General features: G+C 43.8%; 1 protein-coding gene across 2 annotated transcripts in view; it reads right to left on the bottom strand.

The window, feature by feature from the left end:
* Positions 1-256: 256 nt before the first annotated feature.
* C4H2orf73 (chromosome 4 C2orf73 homolog) overlaps positions 257-27,126 on the bottom strand; it is a 33,039-nt gene continuing 6,169 nt past the window's right edge. The window contains exons 2-5 of one of the 2 annotated variants that reach the window (XM_061625717.1): positions 21,347-21,566; positions 13,752-13,905; positions 5,089-5,204; positions 257-1,958 (exon numbers count right to left, since the gene is read on the bottom strand). In XM_061625717.1, the coding sequence (XP_061481701.1) occupies positions 1,458-1,958; positions 5,089-5,204; positions 13,752-13,905; positions 21,347-21,566 (991 nt within the window). In that variant the 3' untranslated portion in view covers positions 257-1,457. The remainder of the gene's footprint in view (positions 1,959-5,088; positions 5,205-13,751; positions 13,906-21,346; positions 21,567-27,126) is intronic. The other variant, XM_061625718.1, reaches the window with a different exon arrangement.

The following is a 27,126-nucleotide window of genomic DNA, read 5'->3' as shown; positions in this document are numbered from 1 at the left end:
TTTCAGCCAGGGGTGGGGAACCTTTTTCCTCATTCCTTCCTGGGTGACCTTCTGAGGGTCATATGCTAGAGGTTGGTGGGGCCAGAGGCAAAGGTGAGCAGAGCAATGAATTTTACATTTGTACAACAGTCTAGTTTCTACACACATAACCCTCTATGTCCTCCATCCGGGCAAGCAAGATGCATTATCAGAGTTTCAAGGATGCACTCCACCCAGGCACAAATACTTGGGGTGCAAAGCAGATCCACTGAGGGGTGTGGCCTGGGGGGAGGTCCGAGGGCCAGATAGAGAGCCTTGGAGGGCTGCATTTGGCCCCTGAGCCTGAGGTTCTCCAACCTTGATCTCAGTTCTTACACAAGTTACAAATAGGAGGGGGCGAAAGGGTTGGCAGAGAAGAGTGGGCACCATCCCATTCCCCATTCTTTCTCTATGCACATTCACTGCATATACATCTAGCATATGTAGCCTTGATCAGCATTTTAGAAAGAGGAAAATCCACAGAAGGTAGGCATCACTCATGATAACCTCATGTGCAGAAACCTGTATCTCTCAATATCAGATGGTGGGCGCAGAGACAGCAGAAGACTGTTGCTTTTAAGGCCTCCCTGCAAGTTTCTCCAAGAATTTGGCTGGCCACTGCTAGAAGCAGAATACTGGGCCATATGGGCTGGATCCAGTAGGGTTCTTCTTATGGGGCTTGTCTAATGGGATTATAAAACATTGCTAAAAGGGGGAAAATACCAGGTACAACATTAGAGCTATGGTGAGGTGGTATCTATGTACAGATTTTAAATCTAATCTGCAGCCCTGACCTGAGACCGAATCCATTCTAGGAAAATATTATAGCAAAAAGTGAAGGTTGCTATAAAGGTGCCCTTCCTAACTGCGATGAGCATTGGAACATAGCTTACATTCTTATGGACCGTAGCAAACTGTCCCTTCTAACTGTCACCGTTTCCTACAGAAATAACAATAGCTTCTACTCATCACAGGATGACACCATAGCACATCCAAAAAATTTACTTCTTGCACCAGTTTGTAATGATCTGCAGGCCATTCTTCTCAGAGGGCACACTTTTAAAGATATCAAACAGGAACCCAAAAGCACAGTCACTGAAAAAACAACCCCCCCACCAAACTCTTGCAAATAGTTGAAACGTAGGAAAAATATCAGAATCACGTTCATTCCTGACATTAGTAATTGCTAATTATTCATTGCTGACATTCTTAATCAGACTTGGTATTAAATATCTCTCCCCAGCACATGAGCAATCCAGATAAATTTTCCATAAGCACATGAGTTGGGAGAGAGCACAATCTAATTGCACCAGTGAGCAAAAAAATAAAAGATTCATAAAAAATTTTTATAGGCCTCTCATTTTCTAGAGGCATCAAAGCATGCTGCAGCTGTTGTTATGCAAAGGCGAGAGTGTGTTGCCTCAAACAGTTTGCTGGTGTCAGTTTGTGTTTGGCGTTCCTGAAATTACACCAGGGCAACTCCCCCGCACTTGGGCAGTCCTTCTTAGGCCGTCTGAAGTTCTGCCTGAGATTGCATGGCGATGAACAGGGGGTAAACAGTCCTCCTGTGGTTTATCGGGGGAGCCCTTCTTTGGTGGGCTGGAAGGCCTCTCCCCAGCAGGATGGCTAACAGTCACTTCCTTTGACTGAGAAATCTCTGAACTCTCTCCATGTCCCTTCCCCGGGGCTCCGGGGTCTGCTTTGGCTCCTGCGCTGCTGTCTGTTTTTGATAAGTGTACACTGGAGTCTGGTGGTGTCTCCGGGGAATCCGACAAGCAAAGGCAGGCTGAGGTCATGGAGCTTTCTGCTGAGTTTCCTTTCTCTGTTTTTGGCTGTTCCAGTGAGCCCGACCCCCGAACACACGGGATTGCTTCAGTTCCCTCAGGAACTGCCGTCCCCTTTGTCGGATTTATCTCGGTCCACACAAAAGTGCCGCGTTTCTGGAAAGGGAAACAAGGTTGATGTTAACCAGGGAGACATCTGCAGTGAGGAGATGCAGATGTAAGCTGAGTTCATTTATTAGCTCAAGTGCTGGCACTGCTTTCTTTTCTCTCTCGGCCTCTCTTCTGGGCAACAGCCTACATTTTGAGATAGCTGGGAGCAAGCAGCATGGCTGAGCCATCAGCTCTTCTGATTTGTGAAAGGAGGAAAGGCATGAAAACTTCAGGGGCAGGGCGGGAAGAGGCAACAGGTGATAAGGAAAGAAACACAACTCCACATTGCCACTCCCTTCCCCTCCTTTCCCTCCACTGCAATTCTGTGTGTTTTTAAAAATACTTCTCCTCTTGCCCACTAGTGTTTGCGGCTGGGGTTCATTTCTGCTGGGCAAAGCCTATTCCCGTCAGATTTCATTTCTTGCTACATGGGTTGCTATGGATACAATTCTAAACCATTGGCTGTTGCAGGCCAAAAGATTTATGACTGCTTCTCAAATGACTTTGGCCATTAAGGGTTGCATGGCAAGAACAGGATTATTTTATAAAAGGGTGGGGGAAGCAGACGTAAAAACAAACAGGACTCTGGGCAGATCCACGTCATGCTTTTAAAGCAGATCCAACAAACATATAAAGCACATGATTTCCTGCAAAGAATCATGGGAAGTGTCGTTTGTTAAGGGCTCTGGGAATTGTTAGCACTGGGCATGTTTAGCCCGGAGAAGAGAAGACTGAGGGGAGATATGATAGCACTCTTCAAGTACATGAAAGGTTATCACACAGAGGAGAGCCGGGATCTCTTCTCAATCATCCCAGAGTGTAGGACACGGAATAATGGGCTCAAGTTACAGGAAGCCAGACATCAGGAAAAGCTTCCTAACTGTTAGAGCCATACGGCAATGGAATCAATTACCTAGAGAGGTAGTGGGCTCTCCAACACTGGAGGCATTCAAGAGGCAGCTGGACAGCCATCTGTCAGGAATGCTTTGATTTGGATTCCTGCATTGCACAGGGGGTTGGACTTGATGGCCTTATAGGCCCTTTCCAACTCTACTATTCTATGATTCTGTGAAGAAGTACTTTCTTTTCTCTGTCCTGAATCCACCAACATTCACTTTCACTGGATGGCCCTGAGTTCTATTATTTATTTGTTATTACATTTATATCCCACCCTTCCTCCAGGTGGTGAACATGGTTCTCTTTCAAATACATTTTATCCTCACAACAACCCTGTGATGTAGGTTAGGCTGAGAGACTGCGACTGGCCCAAGGTCACCCAGCAAGCTTTATGGCCAAGTTGGGATTTGAACCCCTGGGCTCCCAGGTCATAGTCTAACACTCTAACCACTACACCACATTGGCTCTCAAATTATGAGAGGGGGAGAAAAATATCCTTCTATCCAGTCACTCTACACCACACATAATTTTACACATCACTATCATGTCCCCGCTCCACTCAGTTTTTCTCTAAATGAAAAAAGCCCAAATAAATTTTGTCTTCCATTAAAAGGATGGCAAGGGTAGAGTGGAGCTGGAGAAGCATCCTCAAACCTGTTTTAGGAGCAAATATAGATATCTTGTGGACATCTCGTTAACTATAGCAGGAATGGTTGCAGCAAAGAACAGACAACAAAATGAAACACCTTCAGAGGACAAATGGACTCAGAAAGTTTGGTGCAGAATGGCCATGAATATAGCTGCAGCTTTTAAATTAGCAGAGGAAGGACGGCTATAGTGGATTATCTACTGTGAGAAACTGAAAACTATTTAAGGATTACTGGGGGGAAATTAAACCCCTGGAATCATCTGCAGAATAAATGTTCTTGATGCTTAAGAGGAGTATTGGGAAACATCCGGCTCACAGGCTTATTTAGGTTCAGCGGGAGTCCTAATTTGGCCTGTGAGACCATTTTTCCCAACTCACATCAGTCTGGAAGTGCCTGAGATTCCACAGGGAGTGGGGTTCCAACTGTCTGTAGACCACCACCACCCGTCTGACACTTGCTGTCATATATAGCACAAGCGGGAGACAGGTCAAGACATGGTTCCCTGCTGAAAGCAGGGTTTGCCCACGTGGTTTGATTTCAAACTACCCAGGCAAAGGAATCTGGGTTTGCAGGCACTGCCGATCTGCTGATCCTCAGCACTTGCAACCCCCTCTGTGCCTTTGTCTATGCGGTTAGATATATAACATCAAGTGTGGTTCCCTGCTGAAAGTGGGGGTTGAAGGCATTGCCGATCAACTGATTGGTGGCGTCTGAAAAGCCCTGTGTCTTTGCCTGTGTGTTTTGATTTCAAACTTCCTGGGCAAAGGAATCTGGGTTTGCAGGTGCCACCACTCGGTTGATTGTTGGCACCCGCAAGCCTATAAGTCTTTGCCCACCTGGTTTGATTTCATGGTGACATCATGGTGACATCAGGTGACAGACACAGGTGGGTGGCCATGCCCACCTGTCAAAATGGTGATGAAGGGCAGGGCAGGATCCACCCCTGCTTCAGAGCTTTCAGTGAAAGGTTATTTATTTGTTTATTAGATTTCCTACCTGCCTTTTATTGCAAGACCCCAGGGCGGGTTACAACAAGGCTTATAACAATAATCTAGTTATGACACTAGAGCTGCAATCTTATGCATACTGAGGGTCAGATTAGACATTATTCTACAATTGCATGGTTAGCAACCATGTCTGGGAAATATGTAATACTAAGGTACAGGGGGGGGGCATTTTCATCATGTGAGGAGGGGGAAGATTAATTCTTCCCTCTCCAGCCATGATCCCCATAAAAATCTCACCCTCCTGTACTGCAATTAGTCTTAGAAAGAAAGCTCTTTCCAAAAACAAATCCATATGTGGCCACTCACACCCCAGTGGCAGCGATTGTGTCTCTCTTATATTCTGCTCCTTGGTATATTTGTTAAGCCAACATGCCAAGCCCAATATTTCATACCCTCTCTTTCTAAGGCCTCGGGGCCAATGAGAGAGCAGGCGCGGCCATTTGCTAATTCCAAAAGCTGGCAATTGTAACGTGCGCGACAACATCCCCTAGCGCTAAAACAATTGTGTTGGAGGCCTTGGGATAAATACATCCTCCTGGCTTCCTGCTGAACTTTAATAGCGCAGGATACACATTGCCTTACCTTCCCTTGATAGGGGATGCAGGGAGTTGCTCTGGCATTGTAGTCATGTTTGAAAGAGAGCTGCTCTTGAAAAATTCTCGGAAGGCTGGCTGGCGGTCGAGGAGATGCAAGTGGAACTGTGATACAAAACATATGGTGGAAATGAGGTACAGTATATACTTTTTTGCCAGATTTTGCAACTGAAACCATACAGCACAAAACAGGGCCAGCGGTGTAATACAGAAGGTAGGATGTTGGGCTTTGATGTGGAAGTCTCAGATGCATTTCTGCTGTCAGCAGGGCCGGCCCTACTATTAGGCAGAGTGAGGTGGCCACCTCAGGCAGCAGATTTTGCACGTCATGAAAGGGCAGCAAATTATTAATTATTTAATCTGTTACTGTATTTTTACCGCCAGGGAGAAGAGAGAGCTGACTGTGGGATTTTCAGCCTCAGGCATCAAATAATTAATTTGGCCTGGGGTATAATGAGCCTTAATTAATTAATTAATTAATTAGATTTATATCCTGCCCTTCCTCCAGATAGAAGCCCAGGGCCCTCCAAGTAGGAGCGCAGAGCACCTTGACTTGTGAAGGGGGGCACCTTTGCTGTTCCGCTGCATGCACCAAAATGCACCAATGCACCAAAACAGCCTGGAGCCAGTCATTCTCTGTCAGCTTACCCTACCTCAAAGGGTTCTTGTGAAGATTAGAATAAAACAATATATTAGAACTCAGCCACAGCACCAGGAATAAGTCATGAAAGAATACTACATTTTAAAGAGCAGATTATTATTATTATTTTTTATTACATTTGTATACCGTCCCATAGAAGCTCTCTGGGTAGTTTACAACAATTAAAAACATTAAAAACAAATATAGAAAATATACAAATTTTAAAAACACTTTAAAAAATTTTAAAAACACATGCTAAAATGCCTGGGAGAAGAGGAAGACCTGGCGCCAAAAAGATAACAGTGTTGGTGCCAGGCGCACCTCATCAAGGAGATCATTCCATAATTTGGGGGCCGCCACTGAGAAGACCCTCTCCCTTGTTGCCATCCTCCCAGCTTCCCTCGGAGTAGGCACCCGGAGAAGGGCCTTTGATGTTGAGCGTAGTGTACGGGTGGGTTCATGTCGGGAGATTGATTAGTTCAGAGGTGTAGCAGTGCCATGGCTAGAGTTTAGCCACGGAAGACCCAGGTTTAAATACCTGCTTGGCATAGCTGGTGCCATGGGATACAGTAAGTTGCTTTATACTGAGTCAGACCATCTGACCATCTTGCCTAGTACTGTCCACTTTGACTGGCACTCGCTCTCTAGGGTCTCAGGCAGAATTTTTTCTCAATCCTGTGACCCTTTTAACTAGAGGGATTGAACAACAGAGCTACCTATGTCTAATGTCAGGGGCAGACTGACTCAATACCAGATGCTGGGAATCACAAATAGGGAGAGTGCTGTTGGACTCGGGTCCTGCTTGCAGGCATCCCAAGGGCATCTGATTGGTCACTGTGAAAACAGGATGCTGGACTAGAGGAGCCAATGGCCTGATCCAGCAGGGCTCTCCTAATGTTCTTACATTTCAGCAAGGAGTTCAGGGTGACAGTATACCCCTTCTTCATCACAGCTACACAACAATCCTGCAAGGTAGGTTAGGCTGAGGGGCAATGACTTGCCCACGGTTACTCAGTTAGCTTCATTTTACATGGAAGTTGAAAAAAGTAAGGCTTGCTTCCTGAATCAGTATATTCCGAAGATGGGTGATTAAGAGGGCTAAAAACAGGACTTTACACATGGGAGATAGGAACAGAGAAAGCTGCTTTATTCCAAGGCAGACCACTGGTCCATCTAGCTCAGTATTGTCTACACTGACTTGCAGCAGCTCTCCAGTGTTTCAGACAGGGGACCCAACCCTACCTGGAGAAGCCAGGGATTGAACCTGGGACCTTCTGCATGCAAAGCAGATGTTCCACTACTGAGATATGGCCAGAGCTTAGAAAAGTTACTTTTTTGAACTAGAACTCCCATCAGCCCCAACCAGCATGGCCACTGGATTGGGCTGGTGGGAGTTATAGTTCAAAAAACTAACTTTTCCAAGCTCTGGATATGGCCCTTCCCCCAAGCTCTTGATCAGGATCTTCCACAAGTTATGTTAGTAATTACCAGCAGCATTAAAGCTTGTGGAAGTGGTGCCAGGGCAGAGAGAGTGTAGTGGTTAGGGTCAGACCAGGGCTGGGGAGACCTAGGTTCAACTCCTCATTCAGCCCAGTGGGTGACCTTGGACCAGTCACTATCTCTCAACCCAACCCACCTCACAGGGTTCTTGTGAGGATAAAATGAGGTGGGAGATAGCCTTATATACAGCATTGAGCTCTTTAGCAGAAAGGTGGTATACAAATATAATCTAATAACAATTCCCCCTGTACAAAACAGACAGGTACCCAGCTTTTAGCTTCAGTGGGAAGAAATTTAGATCAGGGAAACCAATGCAGGATTAAGAACCAACTCCCCTAATCTTCCAAGCAGCTGGATGCAATTGCTAATTACTGAAAAATTATCCCACATCATGTTTGGCTGTAAAATATACCAATGGATTCCAGACAATCTCTTATGCAGCAAATTCTCCCAACTGGATTCCAAGAGTGATTATGTATTTGCCACTGCATCTTCCAACAGTGAAATGAGATAGTTCTTCCTGGATTCTTTCCAGGGAGGGCCCGTTTCCCCCATAAAATGAAGACAGCACATCTCTTTTGTTCTCAAAGACTGAAAACCAAAACCTGGAAATTTTAAGAACTCACTCCATCTTTTGTTTTATTTTTTTCCTGCAGTCATTCAACCCAATCCAATAATTCATGGCTGAATAATTTTGTCAGATTTGAAAACTTTCCACACTGTTGAAATGAAATACATTTTTTTGGTGAGTAAGTCCCTCACATTTAGGGGTACCAACCAGTCTACAGCACCCCGACAAACTTGGAAAACTGTAAGCAAATCTGCCTCTTTGGATCAATGTTGACAGGTAGTTGGTCAGGAGACCCTTGATCTTGCCAGGAATTGTCCATTATTAGCTGTGCTACACATTTACAGGTCCATCGGTCACCCTGTTTACTTTTTACTAGTTACCTTCACTAACCTAGCGTCCTACAGATGTTTTGGAGTACAACAGCTGGCTAGAGTAATGGGAGTTCTGGTCCAAAACATCTCAAGGGCACTAGGCTGGTGAATGCTGTTCAATGGATTGTTTAATTTTCTGCTACCTTAAGACTGAAGAAGTTTTTATGGTTTTATTTTGCTCTGTTTTTGACAGTGCAATTTGTGAACCATTCTGGGTTTCTTAAAAAAACTAACAGCAGACTGTCTTCATCACCTCAGACTACAAATGGAGAAAAGTGTGTTTGTAGACACCTGTTAAGGCACAACAAATCTGTTTTAAATGCCTACACACTTTTGTTTACCATACAAGCACCAGGCCGGGCCAAGGTCTACCTCATCTAGCATTTTTTTGCAAGAATCCCAGCAGCCAGTAGGCACTTAGCGGTTCGCCAAAAACTGGCCATTGGTGGATCATAATCTGTTTCCTTGTTGTTGTTATGTGCCTCCAAGTCCACTACGACTTATGGCGATCCTATGAATCAGCGACCTCCAAGAACATCTGTCATGAACCACCCTGTTCAGATCTTGTAAGTTCAGGTCTGTGGCTTCCTTTATGGAATCAATCCATCTCTTGTTTGGCCTTCCTCTTTTTCTACTCCCTTGTTTTCCCCAGCATGACTGTCTTTTCTAATAAATCATGTCTTCTCATGATGTGTCCAAAGTATGATAACCTCAGTTTCATCATTTTAGCTTCTAGTGATAGTTCTGGTTTAATTTGTTCTAACACCCAATTATTTGTCCTCTTCGCAGTCCATGGTATGCGCAAAGCTCTCCTCCAACACCACATTTCAAATCTATTTCCTGCCTACCTCTGTATTAAACCAATTGCTCACTAAGGCTACATGCACACCAGATGTTTCAAAAGCAGATAGACCATTTTGTCTGGCTGCAGTTTGAAACGTATTCGCCCACAGCTGGACACTTCTCCCTTCCCCACTGATTATATCAGACCTTTTAGGACCACCCACAGCAAAGTGTTGGGCTAATCACTATCTCTGACTGAGCCTACAGCAAAGTGTTTCCACTGGACACACCTCGGAGCAGACACAAGTTTGAAGTCTGCGTGAAGCTAACTTCAAGGTACAATACACTCAATATCCAATTTCCCAGGTTTGGGGTAAAAAGGAGCGGAGTTTGACTAACATTATGTGCTCCCAGTTTCAGGAAACAGAGGTGGAGACTCCCTGAAACCACTGCACCCGCAAGCGTGCCTTCACCCTCAGAATCAAATCAGTTCCGTGTTCTGACCAAGTTCGACAGTGCCAGTAAAAATTAATAAACAAATACACATTTTTAAAAGCAGTAAGATTATATCTTACTGAATTTATGCCATAGCATGTTAGATGACTTTTATTTAGGCTTCTGTTATCCCACATTGTACAATACCCTTTCTCACACACCACACATAACTGAAGGCTCCCCATCAGAAAAGTTTTGACTGGAGGCCTGAAATAGCCTCCGCCCTTCAGCAATGGCCCACAGATAGAGTTTCTTTTGTGGCTCACTAGCTCAAAGCAAGGCTGGATAAACAACGCTCAGGAGTGGCTTAAGAGTTGGACTAGCAAATCCGGTTGCAATGCATTCATGTTTGAATTGGTGACCCAGGATGCCCTTTTTCAGCTCCTATGAATCTATACTAATGCCCAGGAAAAGGTTAGCCAGTGTTTGTTTTGGAAAATGCAAAGTAAAATACTGGCCTACACATCCAAAACATCATTTCCAACTCCTGCAAGAGTCTGAGTTGCAAGGACTGATTTCTGCAGAATATCTCTTTCCGCGTATATAACCTTTTAAGGACTAACTTAGCATCTCCGTGGCAGGCTGTCCCCTTGCCTTGAGGAGCATCAGCCCAAATTCAGACAGACACCTGGCTCCACATTGGTAGTCCAATAAACATGTTCACATATGGAAGCCATCCTTTCCCCCCTTTGTAAACACAGGAGTGTGACTGAAGGTGTCATGCTCTCGCTATGTGCTGCTTGGTATAGTTCATGCATCTGTCATCATTCACAAGCTGAACAGTTATTGCAGGGCTGAATGGAGAAGTCGACTGAAAGCAGAACTGCAGACCTACTGGGGTGAGGGGACTTTTTAAAACGGATCCGTCTATCAACAGGAAATGAGGGCCACAATGATGGCTGCGAGCAACTGAATCACCAAAGTCAGCGTAGCTTGCTTAAATTAATATGGGGATATCATAAAGGCTCTGCTCCAAGACCTAAGCACAAGAAAAGACCCACAAGCCAACACCGCAGCCTGGTCATGGGAAAAGGACAGAAAGCCAAAAAGTGGGGTTTTGAGAAGGCAAACTGTTCTCCTTTTTCATCCCTCCCAACAAAAGAGACATTCAGTTGAACTGAGAAGTGACCATTTCCAGTTTGATCTGGAGACTGATAATAAGAAAGTTGAAAGTGGTTGGATAGGGCCATTGTTTCCTATGGTGCAGACACTCTTTTCCACTATCATCTCTTTCGTTTCAGGCTTCTGAAGTACTGTGAACAGAGTTGATAGGCGGATGAGTGTGTGCATTATGGAGAACAATGCCTGTATCATACTACCATCCGTTATCACCTGGAATTCACAGGAGGTGGTTGAAGCTAAGAATTTAGAATTAAGTCACATCAGGACAATGAAATATACCTCCAACTGCGAGAGGGCCATCAGTCAGTGTTGGAAGTCATGCTTTCCATGAAGATGGCCACAGGTTCAATCCCTGGTGTCTCCAGCCAAAGACCAAACTAGATGCCATTCATGCAATTAGCAACTGTATTAGTGGGTTTTTTTAAGTAAATAAAAAGCAAGGAGGAGACTGGTTTTGTAAGTAAATAGAAGACATGGGAGACGCTGGGCATGGCCATAGGGGGACTCTAACCATTTGTCCCTGTGAAAGAATAAGACTTTCAGGCAGGGCCGGCTCCAGGAATGCGGGGGCCCTTGTGCATTAGCCTGTCCCGGGCCCCTCTGCTTACCTTCCGCGATCCCACGGATCGCAAGACGAGCTTCCGAACTGCCCGCCATCCCCTGCCATCACCAGTGCTTCACCTACCTTTCTCTGCTGTTCGCGTAGGGTTGCCATCAATAAAGATGGCGGTCGAGGTTTCCGTATGGGACTGAAGCCTTTGCTGCCATCTTGGTTGATGGCATGTAGCGTGCGCATTGCTGCCATCAACCAAGTTGGTGGCAGAGGCTTCAGTCCCTTACGGAACCCTCGACCGCCATCTTTATTGATGGCAACCCTGCGCGAACAGCAGAGAAAGGTAGGTGAAGCACAGGGGATGGCGGGTGGCTCGGAAGCTCGTCTTGCGATCCACAGGATCACAGAAGGGGAGCGGAGGGCCCCTCAGGGGTCCCCAGGGGCTCCTAGAGTTGCGGGGCCTTCGGGCCAGTGCCCAACCTGGCCGCCCTTTGGAACCGGCCCTGCTTTCAGGTGTTCTATGACACAGGAGGATCAGAAGTTCACAGAAGGTTAAAGGTACACAAAGGAAAGTTCTGCCTAGGAGGGTCAAAAGTTTACAAGGCTATGTTTTGCAGAGGTAGATCAAAAGTTCAGCCTAGGAACCTGGTAATTAAGGGGAGACAGAAACTTAACTAAGATTCTACTGATTGGCTGAAAGGTTAGGAGGGAATAAAAATATCACACGCTAGAAAACAGGGTAGTTAGTCAGACAGTAATGGAGTCAGACACTTGATGAAATGAAGAGTTGCAAGAGAAAAAAAGTTGAAAAAGTTAGAGTTGGAAAACTAGAAAATTTTAGAGAGAAGAGATGCATACTATAGCAGAAAGGATCTGGGGAAGACCACAAAGGGTCACAGAAGGTTAACTGAAGGATGCAAATTGACACATATTGGCCTGATTAGGGAAACAGTCTAGCATAGATATGGCTCAGGTGTGAGGAACTAGATTCAACTGAAGGGCCAGATCCAGAAGTGACCAACCCTTCACATGCCACTTTGATAGGTGGGTTAGGACATTCATTTGTAAATCATTTGACATCAGGTGATTGTATGCTCAATCCACAGCTGCTTTGGAACTGAAACTACACGACACATCAGTTGCATGTATGTACCCTCTCAGTGTGGTGTAGTAGTTGGAACTACTAGTAGTCGGAATAGAGATTGGGAAACCTGGATTTGAATCTCCAGTCAGCCACAAAGCTCACTGAGTGACACTGGACCAGCCATCACCTCTCAGCCTAACCTACCTCACAGGATTGTTGTGGGTATAAAATGGTGGGGGAAAACAAACTGAAAGCTGCTATGAAAGACTGCAAGTTTGAGCAAACAATTGGAATGGAAGAGGAAAAGAGAAGCTGCATGACCCACATTCCAGCTGTTTTTCTACTCAAAATCGCATGTGCTGCAAAGCTGTTTTTCCATCTGCAGGGGAAAACCTACAGCTCCTGCAGCCTCATACACCAGCACTTCATTAAAAAAAAAATCAGTGTAAATATATACACAATAGGGTTGCCAGGTTCATGGCCTGAGACTGATCCTGTATCTTTAGGAGAAGAGAAAGTCAGCCAAGTGCAGGTGTTCTTGCAACAGTGTAATGAGAAAAACCACAAGGTGGAATTCTCCCTCCCCCCTACACAAGTTGTAAAGATACAGAAGGCCTCTTGGAGGCCGGGCCTGGCAACCAAGAGGTCTTCTGTATCTTTAAAGGTTGTGCAGGGGGAAGGGAGAATTCCACCTTGTGGTTTTTCTCATTACAGTGTTGCAAGAACACCTGCACTTGGCTGACTTTCTCTTCTCCTAAAGATACAGGATCAGTCTCAGGCCATGAACCTGGCAACCCTAATACACAACTGTGAATCATGCATAGTTTCAGCGTGTGACACACCATCACATGTGAGGAGGTACACAAATACCTATATTATATTTGTATATACAGTTCCAACACACTCTCCTGAATATACCTGTACATGCAAAAGGTCATGTGTTTTGAAGCTCACAGACTTCAGTGGGCCTACTCATCCCAATAAGTACAGACAGTACATTTAAGTGGGACTTCTCCCAAATACAGTACAGGCAGATTTCATTTATTTTAATAGCACAGGAAATATTCAAAACATGCATATAATAATATTGTAAGATTGGAAGTTTGGAAAGGTGAAGGTTAATGGATCCAGGAGCATGGCTGCAGACCGCCTTAGCAGGCCTGACAAAGTATCTCCTTCACAAAGTATCTCCTTCATTAGCAAAATTATAGAAAAATGCCCCATAATGTCTAGGAAACTAAAGGGCTGTCTGTAAAACGGTTACAATGACTTACAAGGCAGGGAACACACAACATCTTTGAACTGTAGCATACAGCATTCTCCTTCTCTGTCATGCAATACTTGCCATCTGTTGGCTATTTTCTGTTCTGACCACACCTGTGTATGCAACAGGTCATGTGCTTTGACCACATCATGTCAATCAAACTGATGCATTACTTTTGTAGTAGCAAAATCTGGACAGTCCTTATTTGTTAACTGTCTTATTTCATTCAAAAGGGGGGGGGGAGGAAAACTTTTCCCCAGAAGTCTTACCTATTCCACGTGAAGGTTGTAACTTGCTGCTGTGCTTAATAGGCCGACACAATCTACAGCTTGGCTTCTGGAAATCATTTCTTTGAGTGCTCTGCTTGTCGTACGGTGGTTTAGGACATGGCACAAAGGGTTCGCTGCTTGGCCACCAATGATCCTTTACAGGCAAGGGAAATTGATTTATTTATATTTATTTATTTATTTGTTGAGTTTCTATACCGCCCGACTAGCATAGCTCTCTGGGCGGTGTACAACAGAAAAATATAAATATACACAATAAAATCCAATAAATCAGTGCAAGGGACATGTATATAAAAATCCACAAATCTAAGATCAATTGCAACATGTTTAAAACTAGAAAACTAAAATGCCTGAGAAAAGAGGAAGGTTTTAACTTGGCACCGAAAAGATAACAACGTCGGCGCCAAGCGCACCTCATCGGGAAGACTATTCCACAGTTCGGGGGCCACCACTGAGAAGGCCCTAGATCTTGTTATCATTCTCCGAGCTTCCCTATGAGTCGGAACTCGGAGGAGGGCCTTCGATGTTAAACGTAGTGTACGGGCAGGTTCATATCGGGAGAGGCGTTCCAGCAGGTATTGCGGTCCCGCACCGTATAAGGCTTTATAGGTTAAAACCAGCACTTTAAATCTGGCCCGGAAGCATATTGGTAGCCAGTGCAAGCGGGCCAGAACAGGTGTTATATGTTCAGACCGCTTGGTCCTCGTTATCAGTCTGGCTGCCGCATTCTGCACAAGCTGTAGCTTCCGAACCGTCTTCAAAGGCAGCCCTACGTAGAGCGCATTGCAGTAATCCAATCAAGAGGTTGCCAGAGCATGGACAACTGAGGTGAGGTCCTCCCTGTCCAGATAGGGACGTAGCTGGGCTACCAACCGAAGTTGGTAGAACGCATTCCGTGCCACCGAGGCTACTTGAGCCTCAAGTGACAGGGAAGGATCTAAAAATACTCCCAAACTACGAACCCACTCCTTCAGGGGGAGTGTAACCCCGTCCAGAACAGGGTGAATATCCACCATCTGATCAGAGAAACCTCCCACCAACAGCATCTCAGTCTTGTCAGGATTGAGCCTCAGTTTGTTAGCTCTCATCCAGTCCATTATCGCAGCCAGGCAACGGTTCAGCACATTAACAGCCTCACCTGAAGACGATGAAAAGGAGAAGTAGAGTTGCGTGTCATCAGCATACTGTCAATAACCAACTTATAGAGATACCACTACTGAGATCTCCTACAGAGGAGATGTTAGGACAGATCAGCAGTACAGGTCTGGTTTAGATGTGGCGCTAAGCTATAGTTTAACAGTAGGTGGAATGAACCTGCTCAAGTTTCAGGTGTAAGTGATTTCCTCTCCTTCTCTGGTATGCATCCGCATATATTTCCTGGTTTAAACTAACCAGTTTGTCATTACATCTAAACTGAGAACCGCAGCTGTCAGAAACCACCACTTGGTCTTGGCTTGTTTTAGCAAAACTTAGCTTAAACTAACTACAGATTGGCCCTATCTGGATGTAATGACAAACTGTGGTCAGTTTAAACTAGGGATGGAATCCTCTCCTTTGACATTTCGTTTTTAAGTGTGGCCCCCTGGTGGTGGTTAACGATCCTGACTCCTAACTGAGCAGACCAGAGGGAGCTGTGTCAGCTGGTCCAGAGGAGATACAAGTGAGCCAGCTCTCAGAGAGAGAGCGAACAAAGCAAGCTAACAGGGAGAGCTAACAGGAGTTTGGCAGAGCAAGTATACGAAGGAAGAGACAGACACAGACAAACAGGGCTATGAAGCAGTGTGCTCTGAAGGGCTCCATAGCAGCTTGATTGGAAGGGGCATGGCCTGATAGCTGCTGGCTGAAGGTGTGGCCTGATAGCTGCTGAGTGCAGCTAGGAGCAGCTATGTGTGCTGGGAGTTTTCATTCTGTTTCCTGACTCCTAACTAAGCAGACCAGAGGGAGCTGTTTCAGCTGATCCAAAGGAGATACAAGCGAGCCTGCTCTGAGAGAGAGAGTGAACAAAGTGAGCAAACAGGGAGAGCTAACAGGAGTTTGGCAGGGGAGGTCAAGGGGGAGGTCCCTAAAAAAAATTTCCCCTTGTATGGTGCACCATATACCAGTGGGGCTCTCCAATTTACCCTGAAGGAGGACATGACAAAGCACCGATTATTCTGACACAAGTAGAAGGAAAGAAACAAAAGGCAGTAGAGACTGTGGACAGGAAGGACACCAGTGGTGGTGACCTGCAAGGTGTGTGCAATGTTTGTTTTCTTGCCTGAGAACAACATGGTATACATGTTCAACAAGTGCAAGCTGTTGGCGCTGTTGAAATAGAAAGTAAGAGGCCTGGAACAGCGAGTGGCCACACTGAAGAGTATAAGAGAAGATGAAGAGTTCTTAGATAGAACGCTTGAACAACAACAGCAAAGAGAAATACAGGAGATGGATGAACAGCAGCATGTTGTAACAGAAGAGGGGACTGTTGTGGAGAACAACAATGACATGGAGGAAACTCCGTGGAAAAGGGTGACAGGAGCAGAGGAGCAAGAAGACATCCATCACTGGTGCAACTACAGAACCACTTCCAGACACCTGAGGATGAGACTGGAGGACAGGCTGCAGGGGAAGAATTAGAGGGGACCCCACGCTGCAGCAAATGAGAGACTGAAGCTCAGTCAAGTAGAGGCAATGAAATCACACCCCATGACAAGGAGAGTAGTAGTTGTGGGAGACTTCCTACTACGTGGGATTGAAACCCAAGTATGCTGAGAAGATCCATGGCCTCGCAGGCATGCTGCCTCCCTGGAGGAAGGATTAGAGATGTGATGGAAGGGTTGCCATAGTTCATAAAGCCAACTGACAGATATCTCTTTCTTCTCATCCATGTGGGAATGAATAATACTGCCAAGCAGAGTTACGAAGAAATCACATCAGACTTTGAAACTCTGGGAAGGAAACTCAAGCACTTTGGGGCCTAGATAGTTTTCTTGTCCGGTACTTAGAAGAGGAATGGAAAGGGAAAGAAAAATACTCCAGGTGAATGACTGGCTACAAAGTTGGTGCCGATGCAAGAGATTTGGATTCTGAGATCATGAGCTATGTTTCCTGGAAAATGGACTGCTTGCAGGTAATGGGTTGTACCTCATACGGACTGGGAAAATGTGTTTGGCCATAGCATGGAGAAATTCATCAGGAGAGCTTTAAACTGAATCCTAAGGGTGAGAGAGACCTAAACTTGGCAGTAATGACTAACAAAGGCTTGTGCACAGTAAGAGGAACTGAGGGAACAGCTCTAATGGGCCCCAATAATAGTCTTCATAAAAATGTAGGAAGGAAGCCAGGCTGTAAAACACATAAGAACATAAGAAGAGCCTGCTGGATCAGGCCAGTGGCCCATCTAGTCCAGCATCCTGTTCTCACAGTGGCCAACCAGGTGCCTGGGGGAAGCCCGCAAGCAGGACCCGAGTGCAAGAACACTCTCCCCTCCTGAGGCTTCCGGCAACTGGTTTTCAGAAGCATGCTGCCTCTGACTAGGGTGGCACAGCACAGCCATCACGGTCTTTGATGGCTGTGTACTAATGCCCAGAGTATGGGAAACAAACAGGATGAACTTGAACTCTTAATACAGGAGAGTAAATACGACTTGATAGGTATAACTGAAACTTGGTGGGATAACTCCCATGACTGGAATACAGTGACTGAAGGATATAACTTGTTCAAAAAGAACAGAAGGACTAGAAAGGGAGGCGGAGGTGCGCTCTATGTTAAAAATATATATCCCTGCACAGAAATACAGGAAGATGAGCTTGGTACTTCCACCGAGAGTATCTGGATTAAAATTAATGGGGCAAGTAATAAAAGGAATGTGGTGCTTGGAGTCTACTACCAACCACCCAATCAAGGAGAAGATGAGAATGTAACTTTGGAAAAGCAAATTGCCAATGTTTCAATGGGGCATGATGTAGTAGTAATGGGTAACGTCAACTACCCCGGCATCTATTGGAAGACAAATTCTGCCAAACATGGCCCCTCCAAGAAATTCGTGACTTGTGTTGCAGATAACTTTCTCCTACAGAAAGTGGAAGAAGCAACTAGAGGATCAGCTATCCTTGATTTGATTCTAACCAACAGAGATGACTTAGTGGATGAAGTGAGTTATAGGAACTCTAAATATTAGGCAGGCGCCATCTCTGCTATCTTTTCGGCGCCTTTTGAAGACTTTCCTCTTTCAACAAGCCTTTTAAGTTGAGACCTATCCCAGTCTGCATCTGTGTCAGAATTGTTTAATATGTTTTTTAATAATGTTTTTAACCCTTTTTAAGGTTGGTTTTTTAAAATGTTTTTAATGCTGTTTTGTTTTAATGTATTTTAAGATCTGTTGTTATGATGTTTTAAAGTGTTTTAGTGCTTTGTTTGCCGCCCTGGGCTCCTGCTGGGAGGAAGGGCAGGATACAAATTAAATAAATAAATAAATAATAAACTCTGGGGAAAAGTGTCCACGCTATACTAGAGTTCTTGATTTTAAAGGAAGCAAAAGCTGAGAGTAGCCATACGTATACCCTGGGCTTCAGGAAAGCCAATTTTAATAAACTCAGAACAATGATAAGTAAGGTTCCATGGCAAGCGACCCTAACGGGAAAAGGAGTCCAAGATGGGTGGGAGTTTCTAAAAAAAGAATTCTAAAGGCACAGTGGCAAACAATTCTGTCAAGGAAAAATGGTGGAAGACAGCAGAAGAAGCCAATGTGGCTTCACAGAAAGCTTAGAGATGACCTAAAAACAAAAAAGGACACATACAGGAAGTGGAAGGACCACAAAGAAAGAGTACAGACAGGTAGCACGGAATTGAAGGGATAACGTCAGGAAGGCTAAAGCTGAGAATGAGCTGAGGTTAGCAAGAGATGCCAAAAGCAATAAAAAAGCTTTCTTCAGGTACACCCCTATAAAAGACAGAGAAAAGAAATGGTGGCACAGCTACTCAATGCGGATGGCAAAATTATCTGGTGAAGTGCTGGATGACTGGAGAATGGCTTATGTCATCCCCCTATTCAAGAAGGGCAAAAAGGAGGAAGCTGGGAACTACAGACCAGTCAGCCTGACAGAGATCCCTGGGAAAATTCTGGAGCAGATTATAAACCAGTCAGTCTGTAAGCACCTTGAAAACAATGCAGTGATTACTAGAAGTCAACATGGATTTATCAAGAGCAAATCCTGCCAGACTAATCTTATCTCATTTTTTGATCAGGTAATCTCTCTGGTAGACTGTGGGAATACTGTGGACATAATATATCTCAACTTCATAGAATCATATAATAGTAGAGTTGGAAGGGGCCTATAAGGCCATCAAGTCCAACCCCCTGCTCAATGCAGGCACTTCTGACAAAGTGCCCCATGATATTCTGATTAGCAAGCTAGCTGTATGTGGATTGGATGGAACAACTATCAGGTGGATCCACAGTTGCTACAGAATCATACTCAGAATGCTTATCAATGGTTCCTTCTCAAACTGGAGGGAGGTAACAAATGGGGTACTCGGTCCTGGTCCACTGCTCTTCAACATTTTTATTAATGACTTGGATGAGGAGGTGCAGGGAATGCTTATCAAATCTGCAGATGAGACAAAATTTGGAGGGATAGCTAATGCGTTGGATGACAGAAATAAAATTCAAAGAGATCTTGATAGGCTGGAGCATTGGGCTGAAAACAACAGAATGAAATTTAACAGTGATAAGTGCAAAGTTTTACACCTAGGAAAAAGAAACCAAATGCACAGTTATAAGATGGGACATACTTGGCTAAGCAATACCACATGCGAGAAGGATCTTGGGATTGTAGTTGATCACAAGATGAATATGAGCCAACAGGGTGATGTGGTGCAAAAAAGGCAAATGCTATTTTAGGCTGCATTAACAGAAGTATAGTTTCCAAATTGCGTGAAGTATTGGTTCCCCTCTGTTCAGCACTCGCTAGGCCTCATCTTGAGTACTATATCCAGTTTTGGACACCTCACTAAGAAGGATGCAGACAAACTGGAATGAGTTCAGAGGAGGGCAATGAGGATGATCAGGGGACTGGAAACAAAGCCCTATGAGGAGAGACTGAAAGAACTGGGCATGTTTAGCCTGGAAAAGAGAAGACTGAGGGGCGATATGACAGCACTCTTCAAGTACTTGAAAGGTTGTCACAAGAAGGAGGGCCAGGATCTCTTCTCAATTGTCCCAGAGTGCAGGACATAGAATAATGGGCTCAAGTTACAGGAAGCCAGATTTCAACGGAACATCAGGAAAAACTTCCTATCAGTTAGAGCTGTATGAGAATGGAACCAATTACCTAGGGAGATGGTGGGCTCTCCAACACTGGAAGCATTCAAGAGACACCCAGACACCCACCTGTTGGCCATGCTTTAATTTGGATTTCTGCATTCAGCAGGGAGTTAGACTCAATGGCCTTATAGGCCCCTTCCAACTCTATGGTTTTATGATCCGATTCCTTTTTCCTCTGATATCTTCCATTTTTCTGATCTCCCCCAGATATATATTGCTTTGCAGAGAATCATTGATATTATAATCACTGTTCACAAGTCTCAACTGATATTGATCTTTATTCTAAGCTCTGTAATGATTGCCTGTTTACATTCCTGTTCAACTGCACTGCAGAGCAGACAGATGAAGGCGGATAATCAAGTCAGTGTCTTCCCCCCCTGCTGCTTACAATCAGCACCTCATTCCCCACTGCTGCTTTCTGTTTATCAGTTACAATCAACACTTCATTGACTCAGTGAAAGGGAGTATACATTTGAAGAGCTCACATAGAAAGATCGATTAAAGTACAACTCACACTATCGATTTCAAAGTGAATCCAAAAATATGAATCAGAAAAAAAGAATGATTCAGAAACCAGGCACAGAGAGTTGCTGCTTCAAAATTCTCTCCAGAAAGACAGAGAATATCAGAAATAAGAATTAATCCAATGGCAAACCTGATTATTGCATAAACAGAGCCCATCACTAGATTAAACCCAGAAGTGAATTATTAAGACCCCCTCCTTCCAGCCGTTATGAGACTAAAGCTTGATCATGATCATTGACATAGTGCTGACTAAACCATAGTTTAGTGCACTGATGGGGAACCTTTTTCAGCCTGAGGGCCACATTCCCTCATGGACAATCTTCCAGGGGCCACATACCAGTGGCTACATACCAGTGGCTGGCAGGTCCAGAAGCAAAACGTGGATGAAGCAATGGATGTGACTCCTACGATTCCTACCACAGGATACACTATGTAGAAGCCAGTGTTTCAGACAGACAGACAATCACTCCATACTCCACCCAGGTAAAAAGAGGCATTATCACAGTTCTAAAATACAGGACAGCCAGTTAAAAAAAAAAACACTTGAGGAGGATGTGGAGCGGGACCAGTGAGGAGTGTGGCCTAAGGAAGAGGTGTGGCCTGTAGAAGAGCCATGAGGGCCACATAGAGAGGCCCAGAGGGCCACATTTGCCCCCCCGGCACTAGGGTTCCCCATTCCTGGTTTAGTACTCTGGCCAAACTGAGCCACAATCTCACTTTCACTTTGTGATGTATAAACCATCCTCACCTGCTTTGTTTTTGTATCCTCTGTGTCCATATACAATATTGGCTCATTTAAAAACTTGGTGTTAAACTTAATGCATTTTGCATGTATCGGCTGAGGATTATTACGGCACTCCAGGATATACCGGTGCTGCTGTTCCTTTGGCGTGTATTCCTCTTGGATCTTTGCTAGTATGTTATTCCTTTCTGGGAACTCAAGGTTAAATACTCTGTAGGTATTTGGGCTGCAAAACAGAAGACGGCAGGAGGGCATTTACTATCCTGACAGTGATACTGATCTGTACAGACAAACTGGAGCACCAACAGGTTCGCCTAGGCTGTACTTAACTGTTGCACCGAATTGCTTTAGAAAACAGGTAAAAGAGAGTAACATAATTCTCATGATTGGCTGTATGGTGTTCTATATTTTAAAATTGATAAAAAAGCCTGGTTCCTACAGTACAGTTGTCTCAAGTTAAAATAACAGGCCTTTTTTTTTAGTGCACTAATATTTGGTTAAAAGACCTTTCTGTCACAATAACACAATGTATAACAACAATTGTATTCGCAATTCCTAGGAACATAGGAAACTGTCTTATACCAAGTCAGACCATTGGTCCATCTAGGTTAGTACTGTGCACTCTGGCTGGTAGCGGCTCTCCAGGATTTCAGATGAGGGACATTCCCAGCCCCATCTGGAGATGCCAGGGACTGAACCTTTGCATGCAAGACAGATGTTCTACCACTGAGCTACATCCCTTTTACCCCAATGCTGGGTCTGCCCAAGTCAATCCTGACTTATGGATACCCTATGAATAGGGTTTCATGGTAAGCGGTATTCAGAGGGGGTTTACCATTGCCTCCCTCTGAGGCTCGTCCTCCCCAGCTGGCTAGGGCCTGCTCAGCTTGTCACAGCTGCACAAGCCAGCCCCTTCCTTGTCCGCAACTGTCAGCTGGGGAGCAACTGGGCTCCTTGGGACTATGCAGCTTGCCCACGGCTGCACAGGTGGCAGGGCACTTGAACTCACAGACTCTGGACTCCCAGCCAGGCTCTCCTACCCACTGTGCTATACCAGCTGTTTTACCCCAATAAAGGGAAATAAAACAAAATGTGGGAGGTAAAAATGAAACAAAATAGAGGGAGTGGGGAATATAATGGGAACCGGGGTGACATAACAGAATGAGCAAGGAGGTAAAATAATGTTTCTTATGTTAACCAGTATATATAACTATATGATGGCATTTAGGTGTCTGCTTAAAACTCATTCAATTCACCTAGGCTTTCCCTGGGGAGTGATCCAATCTGATTTGTGATGTATTTCGTATTTGTTTTGTGGTTGTAATTTTATTGTTCACTGCTGTGATTTCCCCCCCTTAAAATTGGCAGCACAGACATGATTATTATATTTATGTATGTATGTATGTATTTATTTATTTATGATTTGATTTATATCCCGCCTTTCCTCCCAACAGGAGCCCAGGGCGGCACTATATTAATATTAGAAGAGTTTATATACCACCTTTTATTTCAAGAAGAAACACCAAGGTGGTTCAAAAACAAAGAAAAAACAACAGCAAAATAACAATAAAACAAATAAAAGTAAATAAATTTGCAAATAAAAATGAAAATATTTTTCTGCCTATAGTGTATATTACAATGAAGATTTCAATTCTAAACAAAGAGAACCAAATGACCAGGTTAGTGCCCTCCTCATCACATCGCTTGGACATCACTCCCTCTCAAACAGCAAGGACAGATACCCTGTCCATCCACTCTGCAATTTTAGGAGTACAGTTAGCTGCTATACACAAAAAATAAAACTATTTGCCTATATTTGTTAATCAGGGGTGTAGTTGTCCAGGGTCTCGGGGGGATCTTAGACCCTTTACTTTTTTAGAAGCAGGGTCCCAGCAGGGTTCCTATGTCTCCAGTGTCTTATGAGCCATTCAGCATGAAAGGGGAATATGTTAGCCACTGAGAAGAGGCTTCTAACTTGTCTCCTTGTCCTTGGAGTCAGAGTGAAAGGAGGTGAATTGGCCACCGAGAAGACTCTTTTCAGTAGCTAACACTCTCTCCTTTCATGCTGATTGGTTCCAATGGACATCTGTTGTTGTGTGGGAAGACATTAACAAGGATCTCATTCTCAACCCAGAAGCAAAAGAAATAAAGTGGGAAGGGGTGTGGCTGTGACTATTACGAAGGGACCTTGCACTTCTGAATTTGCCACTACACTACTGGTGTTAATATCATCTGATTGGCAACAACTTTCCTGGGTCACAGGCAAAGGTCTTTCTGACCATCTGCTGCTTGATCCTTTTAACTGGAGATACCAATGACTGAACCTGGAACCTTCTGCATGCAAAGCATGTTGTCGTTATGTGCCTTCAAGTCGATTAGGACTTATGGTGACCCTATGAATCAGTGACCTCCAAGAGCATCTGTCGTGAACCACCCTGTTCAGATCTTGGAAGTTCAGGTCTGTGGCTTCCTTGATGGAATCAATCCATCTCTTGTTGGGCCTTCCTCTTTTTCTACTCCCTGCTGTTTTCCCCAGCATTACTGTCTTTTCTAGTGAATCATGTCTTCTCATGATGTGATAAAGTATGATAAACTGAGTTTCATAATTTTAGCTTCTAGTGATAGTTCTGGTTTAATTTGTCCTAACACCCAATTATTTGTCTTTTTCGCGGTCCATGGTATGTGCAAAGCTCTCCTCCAATACCACATTTCAAATGAGTTGATTTTTCTCTTATCCGCTTTTTTCACTGTCCAACTTTCACATCCATAGAGAGATCAGGAATACCATGGTCTGAATGATCCTGACTTTAGTGCTCAGTGATACGTTGTTGCATTTGAGGACCTTTTCTAGTTCTCTCATAGCTGCCCTCCCCAGTCCTAGCCTTCTTCTGATTTCTTGACTATTGTCTCCATTTTGTTAGATCGCCAATGATTGAATGGTTAATGACTGTGCCAAGGTATTGATAATCCTTCTGTTGTCATTACTTGAGTCTTTTTGATGTTCAGCTGTAGTCCTGCTTTTGTGCTTTCCTCTTTAACTTTCATCAGCATTCGTTTCAAATCATTACTGGTTTCTCCTAGTAGTATGGAATTGTCTGCATATCTTAAATTATTGATATTTCTCCCTCCAGTTTTCACACCTCCTTCATCTTGGTCCAATCCCACTTTCCATATGATATTTTCTGCTTATAGGTTAAACAAATAGGGTGATAAAATACACCCCTGTCTCACACCCTTTCTGATGGGGAACCAATCGGTTTCTCCATATTCTTGTAGCCTCTTGTCCAGAGTAGAGGTTGCACATCAGGACAATCAGATGCTGTGGCACCCCCATTTCTTTTAAAGCATTCCATAGTTTTTCATGATCTACACAATCAAAGGCTTTGCTGTAATCTATAAAGCACAGGGTGATTTTCTTCTGAAATTCCTTGCTCCGTTCCATTATCCAACGTATGTTTGCGATATGATCTCTGGTGCCTCTTCCCTTTCTAAATCAAGCTTGGACGTCTGGCATTTCTCGCTCCATATATGGTAAGAGCCTTTGTTGTAGAATCTTGAGCATTACTTTACTTGCATGGGATATTAAGGCAATAGTTCAATAATTACTGCATTCCCTGGGATCCCCTTTCTTTGGAATTGGCATGTATATTAAACGCTTCCAGTCTGTGGGCCATTGTTTTGTTTTCCATATTTCTTGACAAATTTTTGTCAAAATTTGGACAGATTCAGTCTCAGTAGCTTGTAGCAACTCTATTGGTATGCCATCTGTTCCTGGTGATTTGTTTCTTCCAAGTATTTTAAGAGCAGTTTTCATCTCACATTCTAAAATTTCTGGTTCTTCATCATACGGTTCCTCCATGAATGAATCTGTCATCCTGGCATCTTTTTTATTCAGCTCTTCAATGTGTTGTTTCCATCTTCCTTTTATTTAGTAATAGTTCTCTTTGTCCCTACGTACTACAGTAGGGCCCCACTCATACGGTGGGTTACGTTCCAGACCAGTGCACCAATTTCCCTGCTTTTTAAAGTTTGATAGAAATATCTGTTGGCTATAGGTGCGTTCTTAAACCACAACGTTTTTTTGCCTATTAGTGAATCTGTATTGGGTTTTAAATGGTTTTGTTTTTATATATTATTTTATTTATTTATTTATTTGTTTGCATTTATATACCGCCCTTAGCAAATAGCTCTCAGGGCGGTAAATAGCATAGGGTAAAATACATACAAGGCAATAATAAAATCACAAAAACATACATGACATAAAAACAAATACAGTTAAGCAGAAAATAAAAATAAAGACTTAGTATACAAGATTAAAAAGCTAAAAAGATTAAAGTGATTAAAATGCCTGGGAGCATAAAAAGGTCTTTACCTGGCGCCGAAAAGATAATAGTGTAGGCGCCAGGCGTACCTCTTTGGGGAGGCTATTCCACAACTCGGGGGCCACCACGGAATATATATATGAAATGGTTATATATGGGTTAGGGATGGGAGAGAGGTTAGATTCAGTTTGCATTTAAAGCCATATCTATCAAATTCACACTTTCTGAAAAAATATGAGAACGCAAAAAAACTCCAGCCATCCTTTGAAATTTGTGCTTATCGAATCTTGCAGTACAGTTTTCCAACCAAAGAATGTTTACAAAAATGCATCTATTAGAGGAAAGTGTGCATAAAAATGAATATATCATGAGGATAACATACAAAAATCCATTATACTAGGAGAAATGGCTTGCAAAAGTGTGTACATTAGTTAAAACTGCATACAAAAATGTTTTTATCCAGACATTTGCACTAAAATGCTTAAGAATTTTTGTTTTTTTAAAAAATGCAAATTGCTGCAAAATGCAGAGATCTGAATTTAAGGTTGGAAAAATATATGAGAAACTGAAATTGGCAGATTCTTCCATCCCTAAAATGGGTATTATAGTGGGCACCTTTATTGTTCTTATTTATTGTGAAATCGCTCCAAGATGGTTCATAGGAAGGGATTCATAAATGAAACAAATAAACTTCACACATGAAGAAGTGAACTCTAAAACAGGCAGCCACAGGGTGAAATGAGACATGACATGGGCGATTTGTGATTGGCTCTTCTGATTTTATGTTAAACTTAAAAGCAGCTGGGGGTGATCAGAGTGAGGTGCTGAGAAGGGGGGTTGGTTAACCTTTGTCCTCTGCACCATTTCCCTAATTTAATTCCCCCTCGAACAACTGAGAGCTATGGAGGGGAAAATACAGATAGAAAAGAGGTGGTGGCAGCATGGTGAACAGCACCTCCACAGCACCCCAATCCAATCACTTCCACTCTTTGTTTAAGACCACTAGTAGTAGCAGTAATCAGTAGATCCTACCACAAATGTCACACTTGACTCCTGAAAGTTCAGTGCACACAAGCTTATGTGTGAGGTTCTGGTGTGTTACTGTAACAGAGCATGAAAAGTGGAGTGTAAAAGTGGCCTTTACCTTTAACAAGTAGTGGTAGCTTTTGCCGAGTAAATGGTTGCCCATGGGCCGGGACAGCTCAGAACATTTCAAGACTGTAATTATTTTCAGGTGGGATTCAATCACATCCCCACACATTCAGGTTGCGCAATTAAAGTTGATTTGGAGTTCTTGCAAAACAAACCTGCCTCCCCCTCAAATTCGGACTTTTTGCAATAAAGAAAGTGGCGAGAAAATGCACCGAAAACGATTATTCGACACAATGTCGCCTAACCTTCCCGTACAACAAATCAGAATAAGTGCTCAATAAACAGCCAACTTCGTCCAACTTCCATAAAAAC

Source organism: Rhineura floridana, chromosome 4, assembly GCF_030035675.1.
Source record: "Rhineura floridana isolate rRhiFlo1 chromosome 4, rRhiFlo1.hap2, whole genome shotgun sequence".
Taxonomy (NCBI): Eukaryota; Metazoa; Chordata; class Lepidosauria; order Squamata; family Rhineuridae; genus Rhineura; species Rhineura floridana.
Note: the sequence above shows the minus strand (reverse complement) of the source record. Positions and strands in the feature narration are given on the sequence as shown.